Below are 24,206 nucleotides of genomic sequence, written 5' to 3' on the forward strand. Positions count from 1 at the left end.
GGGATCCACGTTTAGGAGCCGAGGGACAGGTAAGACCTGTATGCCGCTCCAGACTGGAAGCGTGGCTTCTCATTACCTCCAGGTAAGATTTTTAGAAGCCAGGCCGAGGGACAGAGGAAACCCCCAGTATACAGCCCCCCATGTCCTCATGGGTCGCAGCTTAGGGACAGAGGTACTCCCTCTGTATAAAGCATGTATAGATGTCTTCAACTATCCATGTTCATAGAAGTGAAAAAATATGCTTTCTGAAGGGATTTTGGCTCTATTTAAGGTTACCTGGGACCTCCTAATTGTTTAATTGATTACTGCTGAGTAATATATCTCTTCTATCCGGTCAGATGAAGTATCTTAACCCTTAATTGTGTTGCCGTAGGACGATCAGGAAATGGGGGATGTTAATTAGCATTAATTTTGTGTGGTATATCTGGTCTTACAAGCAGATACATTTAAATTTAGAAAAATGCAAATTTTTGCAAGTTTTCGCTAAATTTTGGTGTTTTTCACATTTCAATTTAGAATGTATCATCCAAATTTTACCACTAACTTAAAGTCCAATGTGTCACAAGAAAACAATCTCGCTTGGATAGGCAAAAACATTCCGGAGTTATTACCACATAAAGTGAAACATGTCAGATTTGAAAAATGAGGCTCTGTCAGGAAGGTCAAAAATGGTCAACATCATGTTTTCAGTACGGGACAGTTGTCCTGCAGCGAGGCAGGGACTCCTAGCATCGTACATAACTATGATGCTAGGAGCCCGGCTCCCTGCACTATGTTTGGTCCGGTACTTGCGGCCGAAATACGTCCGTCAATTACGGACGTAATTAGTGTGTGTGCACATACCCTAAGATGCAGTGGGGCAGCAATCTATAACAGTGCAACGCCCCCCGCGACGCGATCGCGTGGTGTCAATGGTTGGCATAGCAGCCTTGGGGTCTGATGAAGGCCCCTTGGTTTGCCGCATTTGTACTCCGGCAGGGCTTCATAGAAGAGTGTGAGTATAACTATATACTGCAATACATTATTGCAGTGATCGCTGGTTCAAGTCCCCCAGGACTTAAAAAACGTAAAATAGTGTTTTTTTAAATATATATACATTAAAAAAATATTGAAAGTAAAAAAAAAGAATGTTTCCTTTTTTCCCCAAACACAATGTAAACAAATAAAAATTAACATGATTGGTATTCCCGCGCCTGTAAAATTCAATACTATTACAATATATCATTATTTAGCCCGCACGATGAACGTTGTAAAAAATGAAACCGCCAAAATTGCTATTTTTTGGTTAGTTCATCTCCCACAAAAAATGGAATAAAAAGTGATCATAAAGTCTCATGTACCCCAAAATGGTACCAATAGAAGTTACAGCTCACCCCGCAAAAAATAAATTCACTTAAATCATTAAATTGATGAAAAAAAAAAGTTATGGCTCTCAGAATATGGCGACAAAACACATTTTACTTTTATCAATACGTTTTTTCCTTGTAAAAGTAGTTAACCATAAAAAAAACTATATCAATTTGGTATCACCGTACTCCTATTGACCCACAGAATAAAGTTAACGGCTGTTTTTACCACACGGTGAACGCCGTAAAAATAAAACACCCTCAAACGATTGAGGAATCCCTGTTTTTTTCTTATTCCATCCCACAAAGATTTTTTTTTCCAGTTTCCCACTACATTATATTGTACAATAAATTGTGGCGTGAAAATCTGCAACTCGTCCCGCAAAAAACAAGCCCTCATACGGCTCGATTGAAACATAAAAAAAGGTTTTGTTTTGGAAGGAGGGGGGGGGGGGGGACTAAAGTGAAAATCCGAAAAATGGCTGCGGCGGGAAAGGGTTAAGAAATTAATCAGCACAGCAATTTTTTATGCATTTAGATAAACAAGAATTGATATTCAAGGATGGACGTTCACTTTAAAGAGATCTCCGCAATTCTTATAATTGAGACTCGTTATATCTGGGGTTATTACCTTGCTAATTTTCTAATAAGAGTCTTTTTCTGACTTGAGGTTTATCCTTGATGTAATGGAAATCAGTCCACCTGCACTGACTTCATGCTTATGGTGGGCTTGCGCCTGAAGGTCAAGCAAAACATGCAGAGCTGCAGTGTAAAGTATGGAAATTCACAGAGCCACAGTCTGAGGCCTCATGCACACGAACGTAAAAACGCCCGTAATTATGGGCCGTAATTATGGCCCGTGATTACGGGCCCATAGAGTTCTATTGGCCACGGGTACCTCCCCGTATGCTTACGGGAAGGTGCCCGTGCCGTTGAAAAATATAGAACATGTCCTATTTTAGGCCGTAATTACGGCACGGGCAGGCCCATAGAAGTCTATGGGGCTCCCTTAATTACGGGTGACTACGTGTGTGCACCCGTAATTACGGGAGCGTTGCTAGGCGACGTCAGGGGATAGTCACTGTCCAGAGTGCTGAAAGAGTTAAACGATCGGCAGTAACTGTTTCAGCACCCTGCACAGTGACTTCCGATCACAATATAGATCAACCTGTAAAATAAAATAGACGTTCATACTTACCCAGAACTCCCTGCTTCTTCCTCCAGTCCGGCCTCCTGGGATGACTTTTCAGCCCATGTGACCGCTGCAGCCAATCACAGGCTGCAGCGGTCACATGGACTGCCGCGTCATCCAGGGAGGTCGAGCTGGATGTCGAAAGAGGGACGCGTCACCAAGACAGCGGCCGGGTAAATATGAATTTCTTTTACTTTTACCTCGGAAAGGGCTGTCCCTTCTCTCTATCCTGCACTGATAGAGAGAAGGGGCTGCCGATTAGTGCAGTGCAATTTTGCAGAGAAAACGTGCTTGTAAATACGGGTGGAATACTGGTGACGCCGGACCTGTATTTACGGGCACGGGTCCGTAAATACTGGTACAATACGGATCGAATACGTGTGACCAAGGACCAGTATTTACGCCAGTATTTATGGGAGGAAAAAAATACGTTCGTGTGCATGAGGCCTGAGCCTCTGGTTACGGTGTATTTATCATAGCTCTACTCTAATGGAGCAGAGCTAAAAAGCAGCCAAGCATCTCATACCAATGCCAAATGTGAACCAGCTTTGAGGTGTCTGTGGGTCACTATGACCTGTCTGGGAATTAAAGGTGTTATTTTTCTAGTTTGGTCGTGTCTTAACTCATAATCCATTGATCCATAGTAATAAAAAAGTTGGTGCGCTCTACTAGTCTAATGAAGTGTATAAGGGAAGAACAGCCTTCAATCTTCTTCTTTTCAGCCAGATAAACGCAAGCCCAGGTGTTCGGGCGCTGTACTTTCCAATGAAAGACGTTCCCTCCATGATAATCCACAAACTGATGATTAAATTCAGGAGAATATTCTCATAATGAAATATCAGTATGACCATTATCCAAAATGGAAAAATCGGATGCCATCAGTTTTTTTTTTACCCTATTTGTTATCATGAAAGGAGAACATTAAGTGTTCTACATCACCAATATAAAACCGTGCGTAAATATAATATCATACAAAATGAAAGTTGCTATATAAATAAAAATATTCCTATATAAATATTGATATATAAATAATAATATTCCCAAGATATTTACTTTACAACTACCACCTTAATATTATTCACAGCTAATGTTAGGGTATGTTCACACAGAGTTTTTTGCAGGCTCAAAACTCTGCCTTAAAATTCCATCTTGAATTTTGAGGCAGATTTCGATCTGCCTGTACGCCGTTTGCCACATATTTCATTGAACCACGCGGGCAAAAACGCTGCATAAAAACGCTTTCTCTACCTCCCATTGACGTCAATGGGAGGTCAGAGATGTAAACGGCCAAAGATAGGGCATGTCGCTTTTTTCCCGTGAGCGATAAAACCGATAAAAACCACCTCTGCCTCCGATTGAAATCAATGGGAGGCGTTTTCGGAAGTTTTTTGGCGCATTTTCCGATGCAGTTTCTGCGTCAAAAAACGTGTCAAGAAACTCAGTGTGAACAGGGCCTTAAAGTACTCCCAAAAATATTTATTAACTCAGATTTGTCATTAACCAAATAGAAAAGGCTTCAATTCAAACTCAATGTTAAAATCCCAACCTTTCATTATCCTCATTTTATAAACTGATCTAATTTCTTTCTTATCAATTTAGTTTTTTATAACAACCCTCTCCCCAAGTACTTCATCAACTCAATACCCCAGAAGATGAATCCCCTTGGTGAACAACCACAATACCCTTTAAAATGTGCCGAAATACGTTTCCAAACCTTATATAAAAGTTCCCCAATTCATGCTTTGAGCTTCCATAATGTCCTACTGACATATTGGAGACCAGAAGGGCGCTCCAAAGCATAAATGACCCCTTTGTGTTCACAAGTAATATAACCTTTTACATTAAAATTCCTTGAATATACATCTGACCAAAACATCTCAGCTTTTATCAGAAAACCACTTCCAATATTTCGACATTCGTTACAGATACCGCATTTTCTGAACAGTGATTTGTACACTATTTTATTAATACTATTCCCACCAGAATGTAGATATGTACAATGTCTCGTATACATAAATATAGGATGAGATGTTATAATCTTTCTCATACCTCAATCTCTCTCTAGTGTCTCAATATTTTTAAATAATATTCTTCATTTTATTTGCGTTTTTCCCAGAACCCGTTACTATTGAAAGGCTCCTATCTTTAGGTTGTTCATCTGCTTACCTATACCTCTTTTAGTCATACTCCTCATAGCATTATATAGTACTTCCTGGGAGCACAGACTCTATTAAATGTATAGTATTATTTGTGGCAAGAATAGCGCTCCATGTATGTCAACTGAAGCCACGACATAAATGTGAACAGAGCCTTAGACAACATTTCAGATTGACTTAAATTGTTACATTGAAAATCACTCGTGATCATATCCGACTGACCCGGGTACAGGACTTGTTAAGTGTATCAGCGCTCTATCTTCTTCTGCTATTCGAACAGCATATTATGAGGACAAGTTTTTACACATCTGGATGTAAAAAAAGAAAGTTTCCATTCACTGACATTAATCCGGAACACCCCATTCAATTTAGTTAACCATATAACATGCATATTGTACTAGATGTAGCGATCATTTGTACTAATGGGTTTGTGTAAAAAGTTTTTACATTAAATATATCCATTTTGTTTTTTAATTCAGATCCCAAGCCAGACCTAAAAGATGTCTTTCAATTCATCCTTCCTGGATGGCATGGTTGGAGTAGGGGACATGATTCTCCTTGATTCTCTCGCTGAGGATTCCCTACTTCAGAACCTAAAGGAACGTTTCAAACATGATGAGATTTATGTAAGTACAAACTTCATTTTTTATGTTATTTAGGGGTCATTTTATTTTTGGAGATGTTTCTTAATAACTGATTTATTAAATATATATTTCGTTTTATATGTTACACAATATAGCAACATCTGAAAATCAGATACAAATGATTGTTTTTAGATAAAACTTTACGAGTTAAATCAATGAAAACGACATACTGTAGATTGTGTAAAGTTAATGAGCTTGAGAATTAAATAAAAAATGTGGTCCCAACACTTTAATTATATGTGTGCATTCTGGCCGGGTTCCCCTATGTTTTATCCATGTTTCCATAGTTTATTTGTTTTTGTTCCATATTGCGTTTTGAGTTGTACCTTTTCTTCCGTATTTGTTCCGTTTGTTTGTTAAAGGAATAAAAATTTTTTTGCAGTTTTTGTAATGTTGCAGAAATACCAATGATATAAAAAAGAACAAACGCACACACGTGAACTATTCAAAAATGGAACATGCGTTCTTAAATTGAACCCATTAAAGAGAACCTTTCACCTGCCCATACATGTGCAGCTGAGTGCAGCATGTAATAGTCAGGGCTGCACAAACACTGTCTCACTTTACATTTTTTTTCCTATCTTCCTCCGTTATTTAAATCGGTACCGTTAAATTTTTCGCACGATATGTAAATAAGCCCCTGAACTGTCAATGGGGCGTTTCTATCAGCGTGATGTCTTCACTCTGACACTGTCCAATCAGCTACAGAAAGTGTCAGATCGGCTTGCGCTGTGTTACCTCCTGCGGGAACACAGACAGAGCGCTCTCTGCAGAACCACCAGTCGCGGGAGGGAACACAGCGCGAGCCGCCAACACTGTCTGTAGCTGATTGGACAGAGTCAGAGTGAAGACATCACTCCCCCTTGCCATTTAGTTAGATGGAAACGACCCATTGACAGTTCAGGGGCTTATTTACATATCGAGCGCCAAATATAACGGCACCGATATGTAAATAACGGAGGAAGATAGGAAAAAATGTAAAGTGAGACAGTGTTTGTGAAGCCCTGACTATTACATGCTGCACTCAGCTGAACATGTATGGGCAGGAGAAAGGTTCTCTTTAACTTCTTTGGGCTAAAAACATTATCCATATGGATCCGTTGAAACGGAAAAGAACGGCATGCGCATAAAAATGCGCATGTATAAAAAGTTAATGAAACTTTAAATGTATTAGCAATTTTTTTTCAATTATAAAAAAATTAGAATTTATAGAATTGATGACAATAGAGGCAGAACAGTTGGGAAAGTAGGCAGCAAAGCGCCCCACATTTGTCATATACACCAAAAAAATCTTCTGACATTTTGGCTGGATTCCCATATGGCGTATTTTTACGCCACGGATTTGGCTGCAGTAAATCCGTGGCAAAATATGCATTTTTTTCTGCATTTGTATGCAGATTTGAGTTTTTGCATTGCAGCTTTGCTGCAATCAAAACCGTGGCATATAAGTATGCCATGTGGGAATTTAGCCTTATGATGAATGTATAGCCCTGGAGTATGCAGCAGTATGCCATACAGTTCCACACATCACCCATTGACTCTAATTGACTCTTTTGACATACATTTGGCGCATTATAGGCCACATATGCATTCAGTGTACACACCAGAAGCAATCCTGTCATATATGGCGACATACACCGCAAACATATGTGTGAACATCCCCTTATCTATTGTTTTTATTACACAATGAGAGTGCACATCTGTAATGTCCCATATTGTAAATGCTATGACCATGACCTCTTTTTTTCCCCTTTTAACCCCTTTCTCTCATCTGTTCTTCTGCCTTCTTCTTTTTTTGTTTAAACAAATATGGATAATAAAGAAGAGAAGAATTGACTAGAAATCAGGGAACATAGCCTAAGAGCGTAGATGCCTAGTTTGCCCACTGTTTACAACATGGACACGGGCCTACTCATATTTAGATGCGGGTGCACATGGATCCTAAACTGAACCCAAAATAACAGCCAGCAAAAATACTGTCTACTATTATTTGTATTATACTTAACTGGGCAGAGCAGAAATTGAAATACTGTAGATCAATAAACTGTACTTAAGTACTGAATTATTTATGTACTGTATTCAAATGAAAAAAGAAAAGACCAGTAAAGCGAGTACAATACTTGAGTGGCAGAAAAAAAGTGGCTTTACTGGATTTGACTGTAGAACGTGATTCAGTAAAGACCAGGGATAAGCCCTTACCAATTGTAACCTTGTACCAGGTTCTGCATACTAAGATAAGATTGTGAGATTGAATAAGATAACAGAATACCATGAGCCGTCAGCAAGGATAGGATATGTGAAAGACAACACGTATTGTGATAATCAGGCCATTCCATTACCTTATGATAATAATTATACCAAATATATTCTCAATGATTGGACATTTTAAAAAAATAACATGATTTATTGTAGGTAAAATGTTATGAACATTAGATGCTTGTCTGGCTTTAAGCCTATTTTTATTTATTGTTAATGCACATAGGATAAGTACTAGCTAAGCCAACTTCACTTTTACCCAATATAAGAACACATACAACCGGAGTTTGCCACAGATGTTGATGTTGAAGGGAACCTTTTTGTTAAAACTCTCATTTCCAAAGTGCTCTACACATCAGGAACCCAACCAGTAATGGCACCTCACCTCTCGGAAAGCGTGGGCTGTGTGCCCCTAGCTGTCACTCACCCGCAGCTGAGCATGCCTGCCTTGACTGCCTACAGCAGGCTAGTTGAATCCTCAAAGACCTACAAATAAAGCCCCTCATGGGCTCTCCCGACCCCATAACCCCTAGCCAATACGTCCCCTCTAATTACCTGCCTTTTTACCCTTAAAGGCATTTTCTCTTCACAGAAAATGATCCAACACTTTCTGATTGGTGGGGGTATGAATCCCCCAGACCCTTACTGATCAGAATGTGGGCCAAAGTGGTGCCTGTCGGATTTGCACCCTTTTCTTAACAGAGAAAGATAGTGCCCAAGACTAAGGCTAAACTCTTGATGCTGTCTGCGGGCCTCCCATAGTAATTAAATGAAATGAATGCATAATGCTTATTCAGCACTATTCCCATAATCAGGAGGAAGGAGATATGGAGAGGCCTCACGGGCTGAGCCCGCTCGCACCCTTACAATTTACAACCTGGGGATCGTCATTTTAACGGCTTAGATACCGCGGTCAATAGCAACCACGGCATCTAAGCCGTTAGACAGAGGGAATCGCTCTGTCACCTCATTATTCTCTCGGCGACGTGATCGTGGGATGCTGCTGGGTTGTCATGACAGCCTGGGGACATCTTGCAGTGTATTGCAGTGTATTGTGCAAGCGATCTAGCGATTGCATGTTTGAGTTCCATATTGGGACTAAAAAAAGATAAATATTTGTTAAATAAAGTTTTTCGGAACATTGGGAAAAAAAATCATTTTCCCATCTTTCCCTAAATGTGATGTAAACAATAAAAAATAAACATAATTGGTATTTCACATCCGTTAAAGACCAAACTATTACAATATATCATTATTTATCCTGCATGGTGAACATCGTAAAAAAAAAAAAAAGAAATAAAGAAAAATACAGTATTGCTGTGTTTTAGTCACCTTACCTTCCCAAAAAAATAGAATCAAACGTGATAATAAAGAGTCACATGGGCCCAAAAATGGTATTACTAAAAACTAATGCTCGCCCCACAAAAGTCAAGCCCTCACAAAGCTCCATTGATAGAAAAAGAAAAAGTTATGGGTCTCAAAATTTTGCAACACAAAGCAAAACCCAAAAAACATTGGAGGAATTGCTGTTTGTTCTCCATTCCACCCCACAAAATGATTTTTAAATGTTTCCCAGTACATTATATGGTACATTAAATAGTGGAATTAAAAACTACAACTCGTCCTGCAAAAAAAAAAAAAGACAGCCCTCATATGGCAATGTTAAAGAAAAAATAAAGCTATAGCTTTTAGAAGATGGGGAGGAAAAAGCTAAAATGATAACAAGAAAAATGGCTTAAATTGTAAGTTAGATAAGCACTCCCTCTATTTTTTTTTGGGGGGGGGGGGGGGATATATAGTGCAGCATAGGCTATTATTAAAGAATAACGTAGAGGCTCTTGTGTATGTCTTTTGTATGCCTTGTGTATACCTGTTTTAGTTAATGGGCCATTTATGGGTTGTCTGCAATTTGGGTTTTTACTTCCCATCTTGTATAGTTCCCCTAATACAGCCTACATTTCCCATGATGTCTCTGTGTTTGCAGAGGGGGCAAAGTCTCATCACATTGCACTTGCTCTTCTCTTAGTCCTATCAAAGTGTAGCAAGGTCTGTCCTCCCACTGTAGAGTCTCAGTGTATTCCTATGTGATGCAGCTTTAGCCTGTCTCACCTGCCTCCTGCCAGTGATAGATTTCTCCATTACAGCCTTTACAAGCAGGAGACAGTGAGGAGCAGCATCTACTAGAAATACAATGGATTCTGCACACAACACACCCAATTGGTATAGACAGTCAGTGTGAAAAAGGGGAGTTCTATAACTCTGCAGCTAAACATTGTATGGACTCACCTCATTATATCACTGCACTCCTACTCCCTTAGATAGGGCAGAAATGATCTCTTCAGTAGCACTATAAGCATGGGGGACATACAGAGAAACAAGGAAGGTGGAGGTTTGTGGGGGGTGGGAGGTGTCTCAGAGATGCCGGGAGGGATTTGACAGGTCATAATGTAATCTTGTAATTCACAGGAAGTCATACACACAGGATAAAATGGCCTCCTATCTACACATAAGATCATGGTCTATTCTGCTGGTCATACTGAGATAACTTGACAGCTGCCCATAATGAAAGGGTTCAAAATGTATAGATGCAACTGAGTTAGGAAGACACAAATGACACTTTCAGAATATTGCTGGTGAGTTAGCATCATATGTGCAAAAAAATATAAATAAAATATTGCTGGAGTGCTACTTTAATAAACTTTTTGGGGTTTTTTTCAACAGGGGTTGGTGGGAATGTGTAATGTTCATCACTTTATTAGAGTGACCTTGATGGGCCACATAAGCAGATCACACTGAGTATGACATCTGTAAACTAAGAACACTAAGCTTCAGAGGCTTCAGTGGAAGAGTGGAATGATATTGTTAGGTCTCACCTTGCAGATAGATCATGCCTTGTCTGAACAATTAAGGCTGGGCATGGTGGTATATTGGTGTGCGGAATATTTTCTTGGCAGACATTAGACTTTTAAATACCCAATGAACATAAAATAAATACCACAGGCTATCTGAACATTGTTGCTAGTCATGTGCATCCCTTTATAGTCACAGCCTAGCCATTTACCTAATGGCTACTTCCAGCAAAATTACATTTCACATAAAAAGCACACGTAATCTCATGCTGGATCCATGAACATGACAATGAATTCCGTGCACTCCAATGACCGACAGTCAGCAGATCTTAAAGGGATATGGTTTGAGGAGTGGTGGAATGTGATCGCAGCATCAAAGTGCAGCAGCTCCTTTGGAATATTTCCAGCAACATGATAAATACAAGCCAGTTAGTACTCAGGTCGTTCTGAGGGAAAAGGGGGTCCTACTCAAGGTTGCCAACCTGATTTTTTTTTTTCAGGACAACTGATCCTAAAATCAGGGACATCAAACATTTTTCACTGAGAATTTGGAAAACCACAATGAATCATAAAGATTATAAGTAATATATGTTTATAGTTTAGAATAGTGATATGAACACATTAGCAGCATGTACTGTGACCTCTAAACCAATGATTAGCACTGGTTAGCACTGTTGCCTTGCAGCGCTGAGGTCCTGGGTTCAAATCCAACCAAGGACAACATCTGCATGGAGTTTGTATGTTCTCCCTGTGTTTGTGTGGGTTTCATCCGGGTACTCTGATTTCCTCCCACACCCCAAAAACATACCAATAGGGAATTTAGATTGTGAGCCCCAATGGGGACAGTAAAAGAGGACCTCTGTGCAGCGCTGCATAATATGTTGGTGCTATATAAGTAACTGAAATAAATAATTGATAATTACAATCCCAATAAATGGCACAAACTCATTCAACTTCAAAAAAATCACGGATGCATCAATTTTTTTTACGGATGGTCCAGGAATTTACAGACAGTTGGCAACCCTAGTTCTACACTGTACTAGAAAGATTTACCTAATAAAGTGGTCATGATGACTGTGTAATTATCCCATCCATGTATCTAACAGTATGGCGCACATATCAGCTAACGCTTCCACATCTATTATCTTCCTTGCACTCCCCCGTTCTATGCAATCTCAGGCTAAAGTTGAATGCAGTCAATATTAAAGTTAGAAGCCTCCAGGTGTTCTGCAAAGTTTACTTTATTTACTTAAAGACAATTGCACTTCTTAAATATAATTTTTCATCCAATAGACCAGTAGACGTTTGCTAATGCTCATATTTCACATGTCATCTTCTCTATGCCAGACTTATATAGGAAATGTAGTCATATCAGTGAACCCCTACAAGCAACTATCCATCTACACACCTGAGAAAGTAGAAGAGTACCGAAACAGCAAATTGTACCAGCTGAAGCCACACATGTAAGTATAATAAAAGGAGTCCTTACAGGTGAGGGCATTTGTATCTATTTGGGAAAAAAATGATTATAGACACAGAAAAGCCATAGAAACAAAGTCAATAAAATGCAGGCGTGTATGGAAGCATAGATCTCAAAGTGCAAGATAACAGATATGCAAAGTAAACCAATAGACTGCATGATATCCATGGATGATGCATGATCTATATATGTATTTCTTATCTTCATTTAGCCGCCTTATCAGGAAAAAAAAATGAATGCAGCTGTATTGATCATTGTACATATAAAATATACATATATACAAGTACAACCCTGCTGATTAAAATGTATTATTTATACAAAAATATGATTAATAATGCAGTTAGATATAAAAAAAAAATATGGTTTCAATCCCTTTAAGCCTCCTTGCCCCTTCTGTGCCTTCAGTTCAAGGACAATTCTGCCATGATCTGGGTGGAAATGCTCTTTAAATTCATTTATTGCTGTATCAAGTAGTGACTACTCTTTCGCTAATAAAATCTAAGGTGGGAATTTATTAAGATAATAATATAAAGCCGCTGGACTAATAAATTATATGACTCTGCGGCTGTCTGTGTGCCGGAAATGGAAATCGGCATAGATTTTCGCTATAATTTACAGCGTGTCACAGGTGGCCCCGACCCTTTGTGTTAAAAACATGAAGAGGGGAAGGCGTAAAACCACATAAAGTCGCAAATTCTTGCAGAAATATGGCGTGTGCCATAATGTGTGACTTTTTTACGCCATAATACTGCCGTATAGTCATTGATAAATTCTCCCCTAATACTTTAAAATGACTGTGTATTTTCTGTCCTCATTATAAGGAGTTGTACTAGAGCCCACTCTACTTTCACTAGAGCGGACTTAACTCTGGAAAAGACTCTGCTCTTAAACCTTTCTAAATTACATACACAGACTGCCTGACAGACATCCAGCAACAGATAGAGTATGAGAGAGAATGGATAGATAGATAGATAGATAGATAGATAGATAGATAGATAGATAGATAGATAGATAGATAGATAGATAGATAGATAGATAGATAGATAGATAGATAGATAGATATGAGATAGATAGATAGATAGATAGATAGATAGATAGATAGATAGATAGATAGATAGATAGATAGATAGATAGATAGATAGATAGATAGATATGAGATAGATAGATAGATAGATAGATAGATAGATAGATAGATAGATAGATAGATAGATAGATAGATAGATAGATAGATAGATAGATATGAGATAGATAGATAGATATGAGATAGATAGATAGATAGATAGATAGATAGATAGATAGATAGATAGATAGATAGATAGATAGATAGATAGATAGATAGATAGATAGATAGATAGATATGAGATAGATAGATAGATAGATAGATAGATAGATAGATAGATAGATAGATAGATAGATAGATAGATAGATAGATAGATAGATAGGTAGATATGAGATAGATAGATATGAGATAGATAGATAGATAGATAGATAGATAGATAGATAGATAGATAGATAGATAGATAGATAGATAGATAGATAGATAGATAGATAGATAGATAGATAGGTAGATATGAGATAGATAGATATGAGATAGATAGATAGATTAGATAGATAGATAGATAGATAGATAGATAGATAGATAGATAGATAGATAGATAGATAGATAGATAGATAGATAGATAGATAGATAGATAGGTAGATATGAGATAGATAGATATGAGATAGATAGATAGATAGATAGATAGATAGATAGACACATTTTGCTAGCATACTATGGGGCAGATTTACTTAGACTGGCGTTTCATACGTCAGTCTTAATTCATACTTAGCTGAAGTAAAATCCGCTAAATTTATTAGGAGGCGCACTTGGCGCTCCTTTGGCTGTTCTGTCGACAGACATTAAAATCATTGGCGCCTATGAGTAGGCGGAGATTTGCACGATAATTGACATCACTTTCTGCCATAAAAAAAAATAGTAAATCTGTGTTTTGTTGGCCCCGCCCACTCCAGCTAACTCCACCCACTCTTCTCAAAACTTTTGAAAAGGGGCAAGAGAAATAAAAAGTCACAAATTTGAGTGCAAATGTTGACTTTTCACTCCTCAAATGCGGCGTAAAATGATTAATAAATTGCCCCCTTTGTATCTACATGACTTGACTTCAGAGACGTAGTTATCATAGTAGTCTGTGTAATATAATGACACCAATGGTTTAGTAAATATAATTGTCTTTTTCTCATGGGATCACTAACTTGTGCTATTTATATCCACTTGGCTGTCACATAGCAATGACAAAGGAAAACTGATTCACGAAAGAGGAGGGCGAGACAACATTAATGCTTATCTCTTTAATAACTTACCACAATGAAATGTATAATAGATTTGACATGTTTCCTACGGCATAGGAAGGAAATGGCACTCGTATGTGTACTCTATGGGGGTAGGGACTCTCAGGTGACCTGCGCTCAAGTTAAAAGAAATCGCCAACTTGTTAACATTTACATGACATGTTCAGCAACACCTCATGATGCTGACTGGACAGTGTTGATTCAGACTGGAAATGAAAGAGTTAAATAATTGAGCTATACATTATACCATTTAACTCCTTCACGTTCCGCGCTGTATCATTACATTATGGTTTCTGCAACCTGCATGTAACTGATGCTACCATGTGTGGGCCAAGCAGTTGTGCCAGCTCTGTCACTAGCAGGAGGGGAGCTGTGATTGACCTCTGATCTTGACCAATTAACCCATTAACCCATATCAACAAAGGCAGCGGGCTTCCTTTATTCATTCACTGTGAACCTCGCTGATGTCATCACCCCGTAAAACAGACAGTGCAAGGACTAAGAAAGGCCCCCAGGGCTTTGCATACATATGCCCGTACAATATAGTTTAAAAGTTTTCAACCAAGAGTAAAATTCCCTTAAAGAGTAAAAAAAAATTGTGACTAAAATTTATGTTAATGATCAGAAGAAATAAAGTTGTAAAAACATACAATAAACATGATAAAAAAAACTATCTATATAGAATTAACGTCACATAAGAGTATACAACTTGAAAGCATTTTTGTATTCCCAGAACCATAAAGTGAACACATTATTTTATGGTGATAAGTGAAAAAAAAATTATTTTTATTACGCATTTTACCCATAATAAAAAAATTATATCAATTAAACCATAACTTATGGGTACTCCAAAAAACAAGAGCTCATAAAATTATATCAAAGTTAAATGCAGGAAGATAAAGACAAGAAAATAAAGTTCTGGTTCTTAAAGGGGTTGTCCGAGATACCAACATTTTTTCAAAAACTGTGTCATACATTACCCCTTATACAGACAACCTAAATAAAGCATTATTTTAAAAAAAATTCTACTTGCCACATTTCTTCTTTGAGTTTAGCACAGTTTGTTTACATGCAGTTCAGCTCTGGTTTGTTGATCTTTCCTTGTTATGAAACTTATTTTCCGTGCACGCTCATTGCAGGCTGCAATGAGCGTGCACGTACCTTCCAAGAGTTCACGTGAGCTGTCCCTGCTCCTCCCCGCTGACATCCTTCACTGCACTTGTCTCCTTGCTGACATTCTTGAAGGATGGTGACCGTTATCCCCCCATTTATGTTTTTCACATTTATGTTTTCTTTCTCTTTTCAGGTCTATAAACCTCTTCGTGTCTCCCCTAATCCTCGCCCACCCTTTTCTATCTCATGTCTCTCTCCACTAAGGCTATGTTCACACTGAGTTTTTTTGCAGGAAGAATATCTGCCTCAAAATTCAGTCTTGAAGTTTGCGGCAGATTTACCTCTCCCTGCACGTTGATTTTTGCGTCGTTTTTTACCCGTTTTTTATGCGCTGTTTGCGTATTTGTTTGCCGCTTTGTTCGGGGCGTTTTTCGCTTCGTTTATCTTGGCGTTTTTTGCTTGTTTGTTTGCGTCTTTTTTTGCGATGTTTTTTGCTGTGTTTTCCATTGCGTTTATCGTAGCCTTTTTCACGTCGTTTATCATTTCTTTTTTTGCGTCGTTGTTTGCGCCTATTTTTGCTGCGTTTTTCGTTGCGTCTTTCGTGGCGTTTTCCCAGTTGATTTTCGCTGCGTTCTTTGCCTCTGTTTGCGGCGTTTCTCGCGTCTTTTTCCGCTATGTTTTTCGCAGCTTTTTCCGTGGCGTTTATCGTAGCCTTTTTTGCGTCTTTTTTTGCGGTTTTTTTTCTGCGTTTTTCATTGCGTCTTTCGTGTCGTTTTCCCTGTCGTTTTTCGTGGCGTTCTTTGCCTCTTTGTTCGCGGCTTTATTTGTGATGTTTTTCGCGGCATTTATCGTAGCCTTTTCGGCGTTTTTTTTTTGCGTCTGTTTTTTGCGGCATTGTTTGTGCCTTTTTTTGCTGCGTTTTTTGCGTTTTCCGTGGCGTTTTTCGCCCGCGGCAATTGAGCGCCGCAGGCATAAAACAACGCGAAATACGCTTTCTCTGCCTCCCATTGAAGTCAATGGGATGTCAGAGGCGTAAACGCCCAAAGATGGAGCATGTCGCTTCTTTTTCCCGCAAGGCAGTTTTAATGCTCGATTTTAATGCTTGTTACAACAAATTGCAGCATAAATCACGCACCAAACACGCTTGTTTGGTGCATGGTTTTCACGTATGCATCTACTTGAGTGTAGGTGCATGATAACGCACCAATAGAGGACATGCAGTATGTTTCACGCAGCGGACTCTCGCTGCGTGAAAACTGCCCCATTGAAATAAATGGGTCGCGTGTGCTGTGCGTGGTTTCGACGTGGTGTGAATGGGGCCTTATGCGCGATTTACACTAGCGTGAATCAAGTCTGTGTGCTGTGCTTTGAAAAAACGCACAACACACGCAACCCATTTATTTCAATGGGGCCGTTGACACATGTGTGACTTTTCACGCAGCGAGAGTCCGCTGCGTGAAACATACTGCATGTCCTCTATTGGTGCGTTATCATGCACCTACACTCACATTGAAGTCAATGCATGCGTGAAAACCACAAACAGCACACACGTGTTTGGTGCGTGATTTACACAGCAATTTGTTGTAAAAAAGAAGGTAAAAATGGGCTGGCTTTGTGAGTGCATGAATAACACATGACAATCGAAAAGCACACTGATGCATAAGGGCGGATTTAAACGAGCGTGTGCGTTTTGCGCACACAAATACGGTGGCGTTTTGCGTGCGCAAAATGCACTTGACAGCTCCGTGTCATGTTCATACGGATGCGCGGCTGCGGTTTTCAAGCAGCCGCCATCATTATGACACTCTGGATGTTTGTAGCACGTGGTGCTTTTCTGTTTACATTCATTCTTTTACTGCTGTTGCGCGAATCACGCTCGTCCCACGGAAGTGCTTCCATGGGATGCGCCTGATTTTCACGCACCTATTGACTTCAATGGGTGCGTGATGCTCGAAAAACGCAGAAATATAGAACATGTCGCGAGTTTACGCAGCGGACTCGCGCTGCGTAAAACCCACGGACTGTCTGCACTGCCCCATAGACTTGCATAGGTCTGTGCGACCCGCATGAATACCACGTGGGTTGCACGGACGTATAGCACGTTCGTGTTAATCCGCCCTAACGCAAACACACGGACGGGATTGACGCAAGTTTTTCACGCGCGGAAAATACACACGCTAGTGTGCATGAAGCCTTACTAATGGACGCTGTCAGACAGTGGCCATTAATAATGAACTAATAATAAATTTTTAAATAAATGAGAAGGACATAGAAAAAATATTGTAATAAAATAACACACACAACACTGGTTAACGATTTTATTAAAAATAAAAAAAGTGTCATTGAAGTAGTCCTTGAACTTGATGTAGTACCAAGGACCCAACCTGTAGAGGGATGCTTAGATACACTGCTCATGTGTGATACTGTTAGACCATGTATCTAAGCCTACCACAAGGTAGCCTTAGTAACATTACCCAAGCAGACAGTGTCACACATGGGCCATGTATCTAAGAATACCACATGTTAGGCTTAGATACAGGGCCCCAAAACACTAATCTTAGGGTATGTTCACACGGCAGCGTCCGTAACGGCCGAAATTACGGGGCTGTTTTCAGGGGAAAACAGCCCTGTCGTTTCAGCCGTAACGGCATGTGCAGGCGCTTGAACGCCGCGTCCATTACGGACGTAACTGTAGCTGGTTTTCCATGTAGTCCATGGAAAACGGCTCCATTTACGTCTGAAGAAGTGACATGACACTTCTTTGGCGCGGGCGTCTATTTACGCGCCGTCTTTTGACAGCGACGCGTAAATATACGCCTCGTGTGAACAGACAAACGTCAGCCCATTGCTTTCAATGGGCAGATGTTTGCCAACGATTTCAAGCCGTAATTTCGGACGTAATTCGGGGGTTAATACGCCCGAATTACGTCCGTAAATAGGCCGTGTGAACATACCCTTATACAGGAATAAAAAGAATGTCATCTGGGGTCCTGTATCTAAGCCTACATTGTGTTAGGCTTAGATACAAGCTCCATGTGTGACACGGTTTGTTAGACCCTGTATCTAAGCCTAACAATGTAGGCTTAGATACAGGACCCCAGAAGATCTTAACCAGTTCAGGACGGGGCACCGTTTAGCCATTTTTAGCACGTGTTAGTTAAACGGCTATAACTTTTTTATTTGTTGCGCTAACGACGTTATTATTGCTGCGTTTTTTCCGTAGACAATGCAGGTTTATTTTTGTATCATTTTTATACACACCATTTTTGCCATTTTAGAATTTTCATTCATAAAGTTTGAAAATAATAGTAAAAAAATAAGCTTTTTTACGTTTCAGCTATTTTTTTTGGTAATAACATAGTTTTACCCTAAAATAGACCTTTTATTTGTAATCGTCATTGTCTACCGTAAATTTCTATATATTACATGTCTATATTAGGGTAATTGGGTCAGCGCTAGCGTTACAACAATGATTGACAGGGGGAACGGTATTTTTTTGGGGTGGGTATTTTATGTGTATTTATTATTTAATTTTTTTTTGTACTTTACTATTTTTTTATTATTATTGTCTGTCCCTCAAAGGTCAAAAAATACCTTTGGGGAACATTATATATTTTTTTTCTTTTTTTTTTACACCATCTTTTCCACTGTAACTGGAGCTGCACAGCAGCCCCAGTTACAGGGGAAATCAGCCCTCTCATAGTGACGATTGTCACTAATAGGGCTGTGCTGGGTCTGATTAGACCCAGCAGCAGCCTGCCACTAACGGCACCCGGCGATCATGTGACCCGTCACATGATCACCGGGAGGACTAGAGACAGCGCCGCTGCTGCTGTCTCTATTCCTATACACAGCGTTCATTGAACGCTGTGTAAAAAGACATCGGAGAAGACAGAAGCAGCGAAAGCTGCTTCTATCTTCTCCTCCGGGTCCCCGGCAGTCACTGACAGCCGGAGACCCGACATTCCCGCAGGTGCCGTCCCTCTTCACTTTTTTCACTGTGAACACGCATAGGCGCGCTCACAGTGAAAAAAAGCTGCATAGGCTGGGCGGGCACCCGCAGAAACGACACGTCTCCAGTGACGTGTCGTGTCCCATCCGAGGTCTCGCTGGGGCGAGACCATGTGATCGGGACACGACACGACAGTGGAGGAGGAAGAAAACGTGACGTCAGAAGACAGGTGATCGGAAGAAAAGAGCTGCCAGAACGGAGAACAGAAGCAAGATTGCACAGGTAAGTATATTAGGGAATATTTAATGTGTGTATTGTGTGTTTAACTTTTAAATAAAAATTTATCTCGGACAACCCCTTTAAGGCAAAAATCGTCTGTGATATTAAGGGGTTAACATATTGAACCATACGTATCTTATTACAGCTAAAGAAAGAACTCCGTATCTAGCGTAAGCAGAATAAAAATGACTCCTAAAACCGCGGAAATCTCCGGATTACATATTATTCATAGTACAATGGCCTTATGGTTCCAATTTTATTAGATTTAGGGCGGAGAGTCAATTTGGCAGGTCATATATGGCTTACTAGTTAACCTTCAATACATCGGCCACTGGCTGAATCCATTACTGTTTCCATTACCTGCCATCACAGAGACTAAGTGCTCGTATCAGCAACGCTAATCTATAACACTCTGCACGTAATTGCATTGTCATGTCTGGACTGTCTAGTCTTGTCCTCCTACCCCAGTGAATAGATAGGAAGTCACATTTATACTAGAAATTTACTTGATTTCTAAAAAAAAAATCAAAACATTTTTTTTTATAAAAAAGGAATTTGTATAACTTTGTGTATTTGTACATTTTCTAAATTTCAGCATCTGTACTGATGAGGCCACCTCTTCCTTGACAGTAAATGAACTGCAGTAATACAAATAGCAGGATACATTTTATTACTAGAGCAGCAATGAAGTGATGGGATGGTAGGGTCATATATCAGACCTTCCGCACAAAGGAGATCCCACATATTTGTGTAGACAGCAGAAAGATTTCAACTTGTTTTCCACACCAAAAAGGAACAAGGTTCGTGCCCCTGAGTAGGCCCGCTCAGCCTCTTGGCCCAATGGCATCTACTACGTCTATAGTCATGCCCATACTCAGATCTTTAGTTGCGGTAATTCACGACCACACCTGCCCATGTGTATTACGGCATATGGACATCATAGGGGGTGATCCATCAAAAACTCTAGCTCTGCACAACTCGATTAAACCATGCATTACATATCTTGTCCATTGACCCAAATGGGCACAGTGTAATACTACAGCATTGCTGTCGTAGGGGAAATGAGGACGTGCTGACAGCTGATGACTTGGGGATTCCAGCAGCCAGATCCCTGGTGGTCAGCTCACCATTGGGGGAATACGCATATAAGATGCTCTTCAGGCTGCCGTATGTTTCTTTATAAATATGCTCTAAAATGTTAAGTTCTGATGAGTATTTTCGTAATTGGCAGCGTGGAGTCACTACTAGGCATCCTGTACTGCTTTACCAGGCCGGTAATAATGACTCGTATAATGTTATTTTTTTGTTTTCTTTGCTTTTCAGCTATGCAGTGGCTGATGATGCATACCAGTCTTTGCGGGATCGTGACAGGGACCAGTGTATCTTGATAACTGGGGAGAGTGGTGCTGGAAAAACGGGTAAATTCGTTATTATTATGTGTGACATGGGGCCTTGTCGTGTCAATTATAAACAGGAGAAGTGAAGGCTGTTGGTGGATAGCGTTTAGCGTTTATTAGTTTAGGGAAGGCATCAAATGCTAAAGTATTATAGTAAACATGCATCTGAGGAAGAGCTGAAAGATTTTGATCCAAATGGTAGAGTAGTTATATTCAGTGACATGGAATAATTAGAGGGGCTCTCCACTTTGGACAATTGCTACTTCTTTAAAGGGTCCCTTGACAATATGCTGATCACAAAGTGTCTCCCAGCTGGGGCAGTCAGCGATCAACAGTGATCTGTGGAGAAAACAGTCAGTAAGTGTTAAATTTCCCTGCAGTGCCCGCAGAGGGCAAATTAAGCATTACACAGTGCCTATTTATATCAGGGGCTGTCTGTATATGCAGGTCCTTCAGACAGATGCTCTTTGTATCCGCTCTCCACTTTGGCCAAGAGATGAGGATCCTGAACAGAGGACACCCCTCTTAATTAGCGAAGAATGGATTTTCCAAACTGGACAAAACCTTTAAGGTTTTTTGTGCAATGAGAAATGGATACATACTGTAATATGTACCCTTCATCTTATCAATTGCACCTCTCCACCTACTGTACATGAGACAGTTATAAGTATCTTAAAGGGAATCTGTCAGTGAGTGGGCTCTTCCGGGTGTGCGGTGCATGCGCATAACGTGGCGACATCAATCATGAGCCAGTGGGAGGAGTTAGGCAGGCTTAGATACTGAGAACAGGAAGCACCTGCGGGGAATCGGACCGCCTGAGTAGCACTTCCAACCTAATTTGCATATTGCAATAAAGATGATTATCTCAGCAAACAAGGTAATAGGAAGAAATCAAAAGGTATGTGGGCACATGCCTTCAAAAGACCTGTGGAAAGCTGGTACCGGTTTGGTAGGCCAAAATAAGATGACAGATTCCCTCTAAGTCCAGAGATAAATTTCTCATTTGTGATTTTACTTTGTTATAACTTTCTGAGCAAATGACTTATTTATATCACCATGAGTGCTGCCAAATGATGTTGTCAGCTCTACTACATCTGACAAACTCAGCTATGCTACATCTGCACCAATGTCTTTGTCTTTCTTTCAGACATGCCTCATATCTATCTAATATAGAGATAAGTAACTGAATGTTCTTTCATGCTATTCTCAGAGGCCAGTAAATTGGTGATGTCATATGTGGCTGCTGTGTGCGGGAAGGGAGCAGAAGTCAATCAAGTAAAGGAGCAGCTCTTACAATCTAATCCTGTTCTGGAGGGTAAGTAGGGAAAAGTAATACTGAGAATGTCCAGAAATCTTTATCGGCCACAGGCTTGGACTAGATTATATTTAGTGTTGTGGCCACTTTATGGATCACTAATGATAGGATGAAGTAACAAATGGATGGGATGGAAATGTATGATGAAAAGGAAAATATTATTAGTCCCTACCATAGTGTATATATTGCTATTTTATTGTTAGGCGATTATTATATTGTTATCTGCATCAGTACCAGAGTCCAGCTTGTTGCTTTTATTAAACACCAATCGAAGCATAATGTTTCCATTTAGCTCATTGAAAAACCATGCCCACCACGCTTCTGGAGGCACTCGCTTTGTCCGGATGTGCTTTTAGTAGGTACAGCACATTGCGTGATCATAGCTTTGGGGGAATAAGAGGTAATTTATTAGGGGGTACTCGGCTTAGGAATGTTGAGAAATTTATATCCAATGTCAGACTGGGGTTTCTTAAGCTCATCAGAGGAAATGATTCTGAGGGCCCACCCTCCATCAATACAGAACATGTACATGTCCACTTTAATTGCATCGTAATTTTTGTTACCAATAAGGTCTTAACCCATAAGGGCCATTTTACACGGGCAGGTCATTGGCCGGTAACGAGCGTCGATCTGCGATGATGACATCAGCACTTATTTCCTCCATCTTCATATGGGGATAAATGATAGTTAATACGATCGTTCGTCCCCATACAGTTTACATATTGTGGGCAGCACATCCCCTCTTTACACGCGGAGATATGTGGAGATATGGCAGCATAGAAGAGCCGATCAGCCGATGAATGAGAGTTTACTATTTCATCGGCTGATTGCTGCTGTGTTTACACGGGTCAATGATCGGGAACGAAGGTTCGTATGAGCGCTCGTTTGTCTATTCATTGGCCCGTGTAAAAGGGCCTTACAAAATAGACCCTAGTGGCAAGTTAAGTCAGCTCCATCACACCATATATCACAACAAGAGGCCACTGTTACTATATCTTTTAGTGAAGTCACTGCCTGTTGTCTCAGAAATGTAGTGTAATGTTGTCGGTAGGGAAACAGACAAGTGAGCCCTAATCTACCTGCCACTCAGTCCCTGCCTACTTGCAACGACCCGCCCTAGGCGACGGGGTACAACTGGGCGACGGTCCCTACGCTCAGTAAGTGCACGACAGACAAACAGACTAGGGTACACAGAAGCTAAGGGAAATGGGACAGTTGCCCACGGCAACACCGTGAGCAACAAGAGTGGTGAGTGAGCCGAGTCAAACCAGGAGTGTACGAGGTACCAAACGCAGAGCAGGAGAGTAGTGAACAAGCCGAGTCAAACCAGGAGTGTACAAGGTACCAAACGCAGAGCAGGAGAGTAGTCAGTAAGCCAGGGTCAATATGAAGCAGGGACAAATAGTACAAGAAGCTGCAGCAGGGCCAGGAAACCAAACGAGAAGAATCACAAGCAAGGAGGAACAGGAAAGGCAGGTATAAATAGACAGAGGGCGGGAGCTAGCTCCGTCTGGCCAGGCTGTGATAGGCTCTCCCACTCCTAAGCCTGCCATGCTGAGTGGTGGAAGATGGAGTCAGTCTCACAGACATAGAACAGGTGCAGACTGATTCCCTATGGGCGTTGACACAGAAGCTGTGCCTGGCCGATCCTTTACATGTAGGATGTTTTTTGTTTGTTTGTAGTATATGTTTTTTTCTTTCTCTGCAGCTTTTGGAAATGCCAAAACCACTCGAAATGATAACTCCTCCAGATTTGTAAGTTCTTCACTCACATTATGAGGATGTTTTGGTTTTTTTTCTGTCTTTTTTTAAATAACCACATCATACTGTATCTGGCTTTTGACTTTCTTCACATATATTTATAGAAATATGTTCATATTA

At 40.2% G+C, this 24,206-nt stretch overlaps 1 protein-coding gene across 1 annotated transcript in view; it reads left to right on the forward strand.

The window, feature by feature from the left end:
* Nucleotides 1-24,206, forward strand: part of MYO1A (myosin IA) — a 94,890-nt gene that overhangs the window by 23,960 nt on the left and 46,724 nt on the right. The window contains exons 2-6 of the mRNA XM_075850171.1: nucleotides 5,174-5,320; nucleotides 11,791-11,906; nucleotides 20,937-21,031; nucleotides 22,221-22,325; nucleotides 24,034-24,080. Of these exons, the coding sequence (XP_075706286.1) occupies nucleotides 5,195-5,320; nucleotides 11,791-11,906; nucleotides 20,937-21,031; nucleotides 22,221-22,325; nucleotides 24,034-24,080 (489 nt within the window). The 5' untranslated portion in view covers nucleotides 5,174-5,194. The remainder of the gene's footprint in view (nucleotides 1-5,173; nucleotides 5,321-11,790; nucleotides 11,907-20,936; nucleotides 21,032-22,220; nucleotides 22,326-24,033; nucleotides 24,081-24,206) is intronic.

This window comes from Rhinoderma darwinii, chromosome 2 (genome assembly GCF_050947455.1).
Source record: "Rhinoderma darwinii isolate aRhiDar2 chromosome 2, aRhiDar2.hap1, whole genome shotgun sequence".
Classification (NCBI taxonomy): Eukaryota; Metazoa; Chordata; class Amphibia; order Anura; family Rhinodermatidae; genus Rhinoderma; species Rhinoderma darwinii.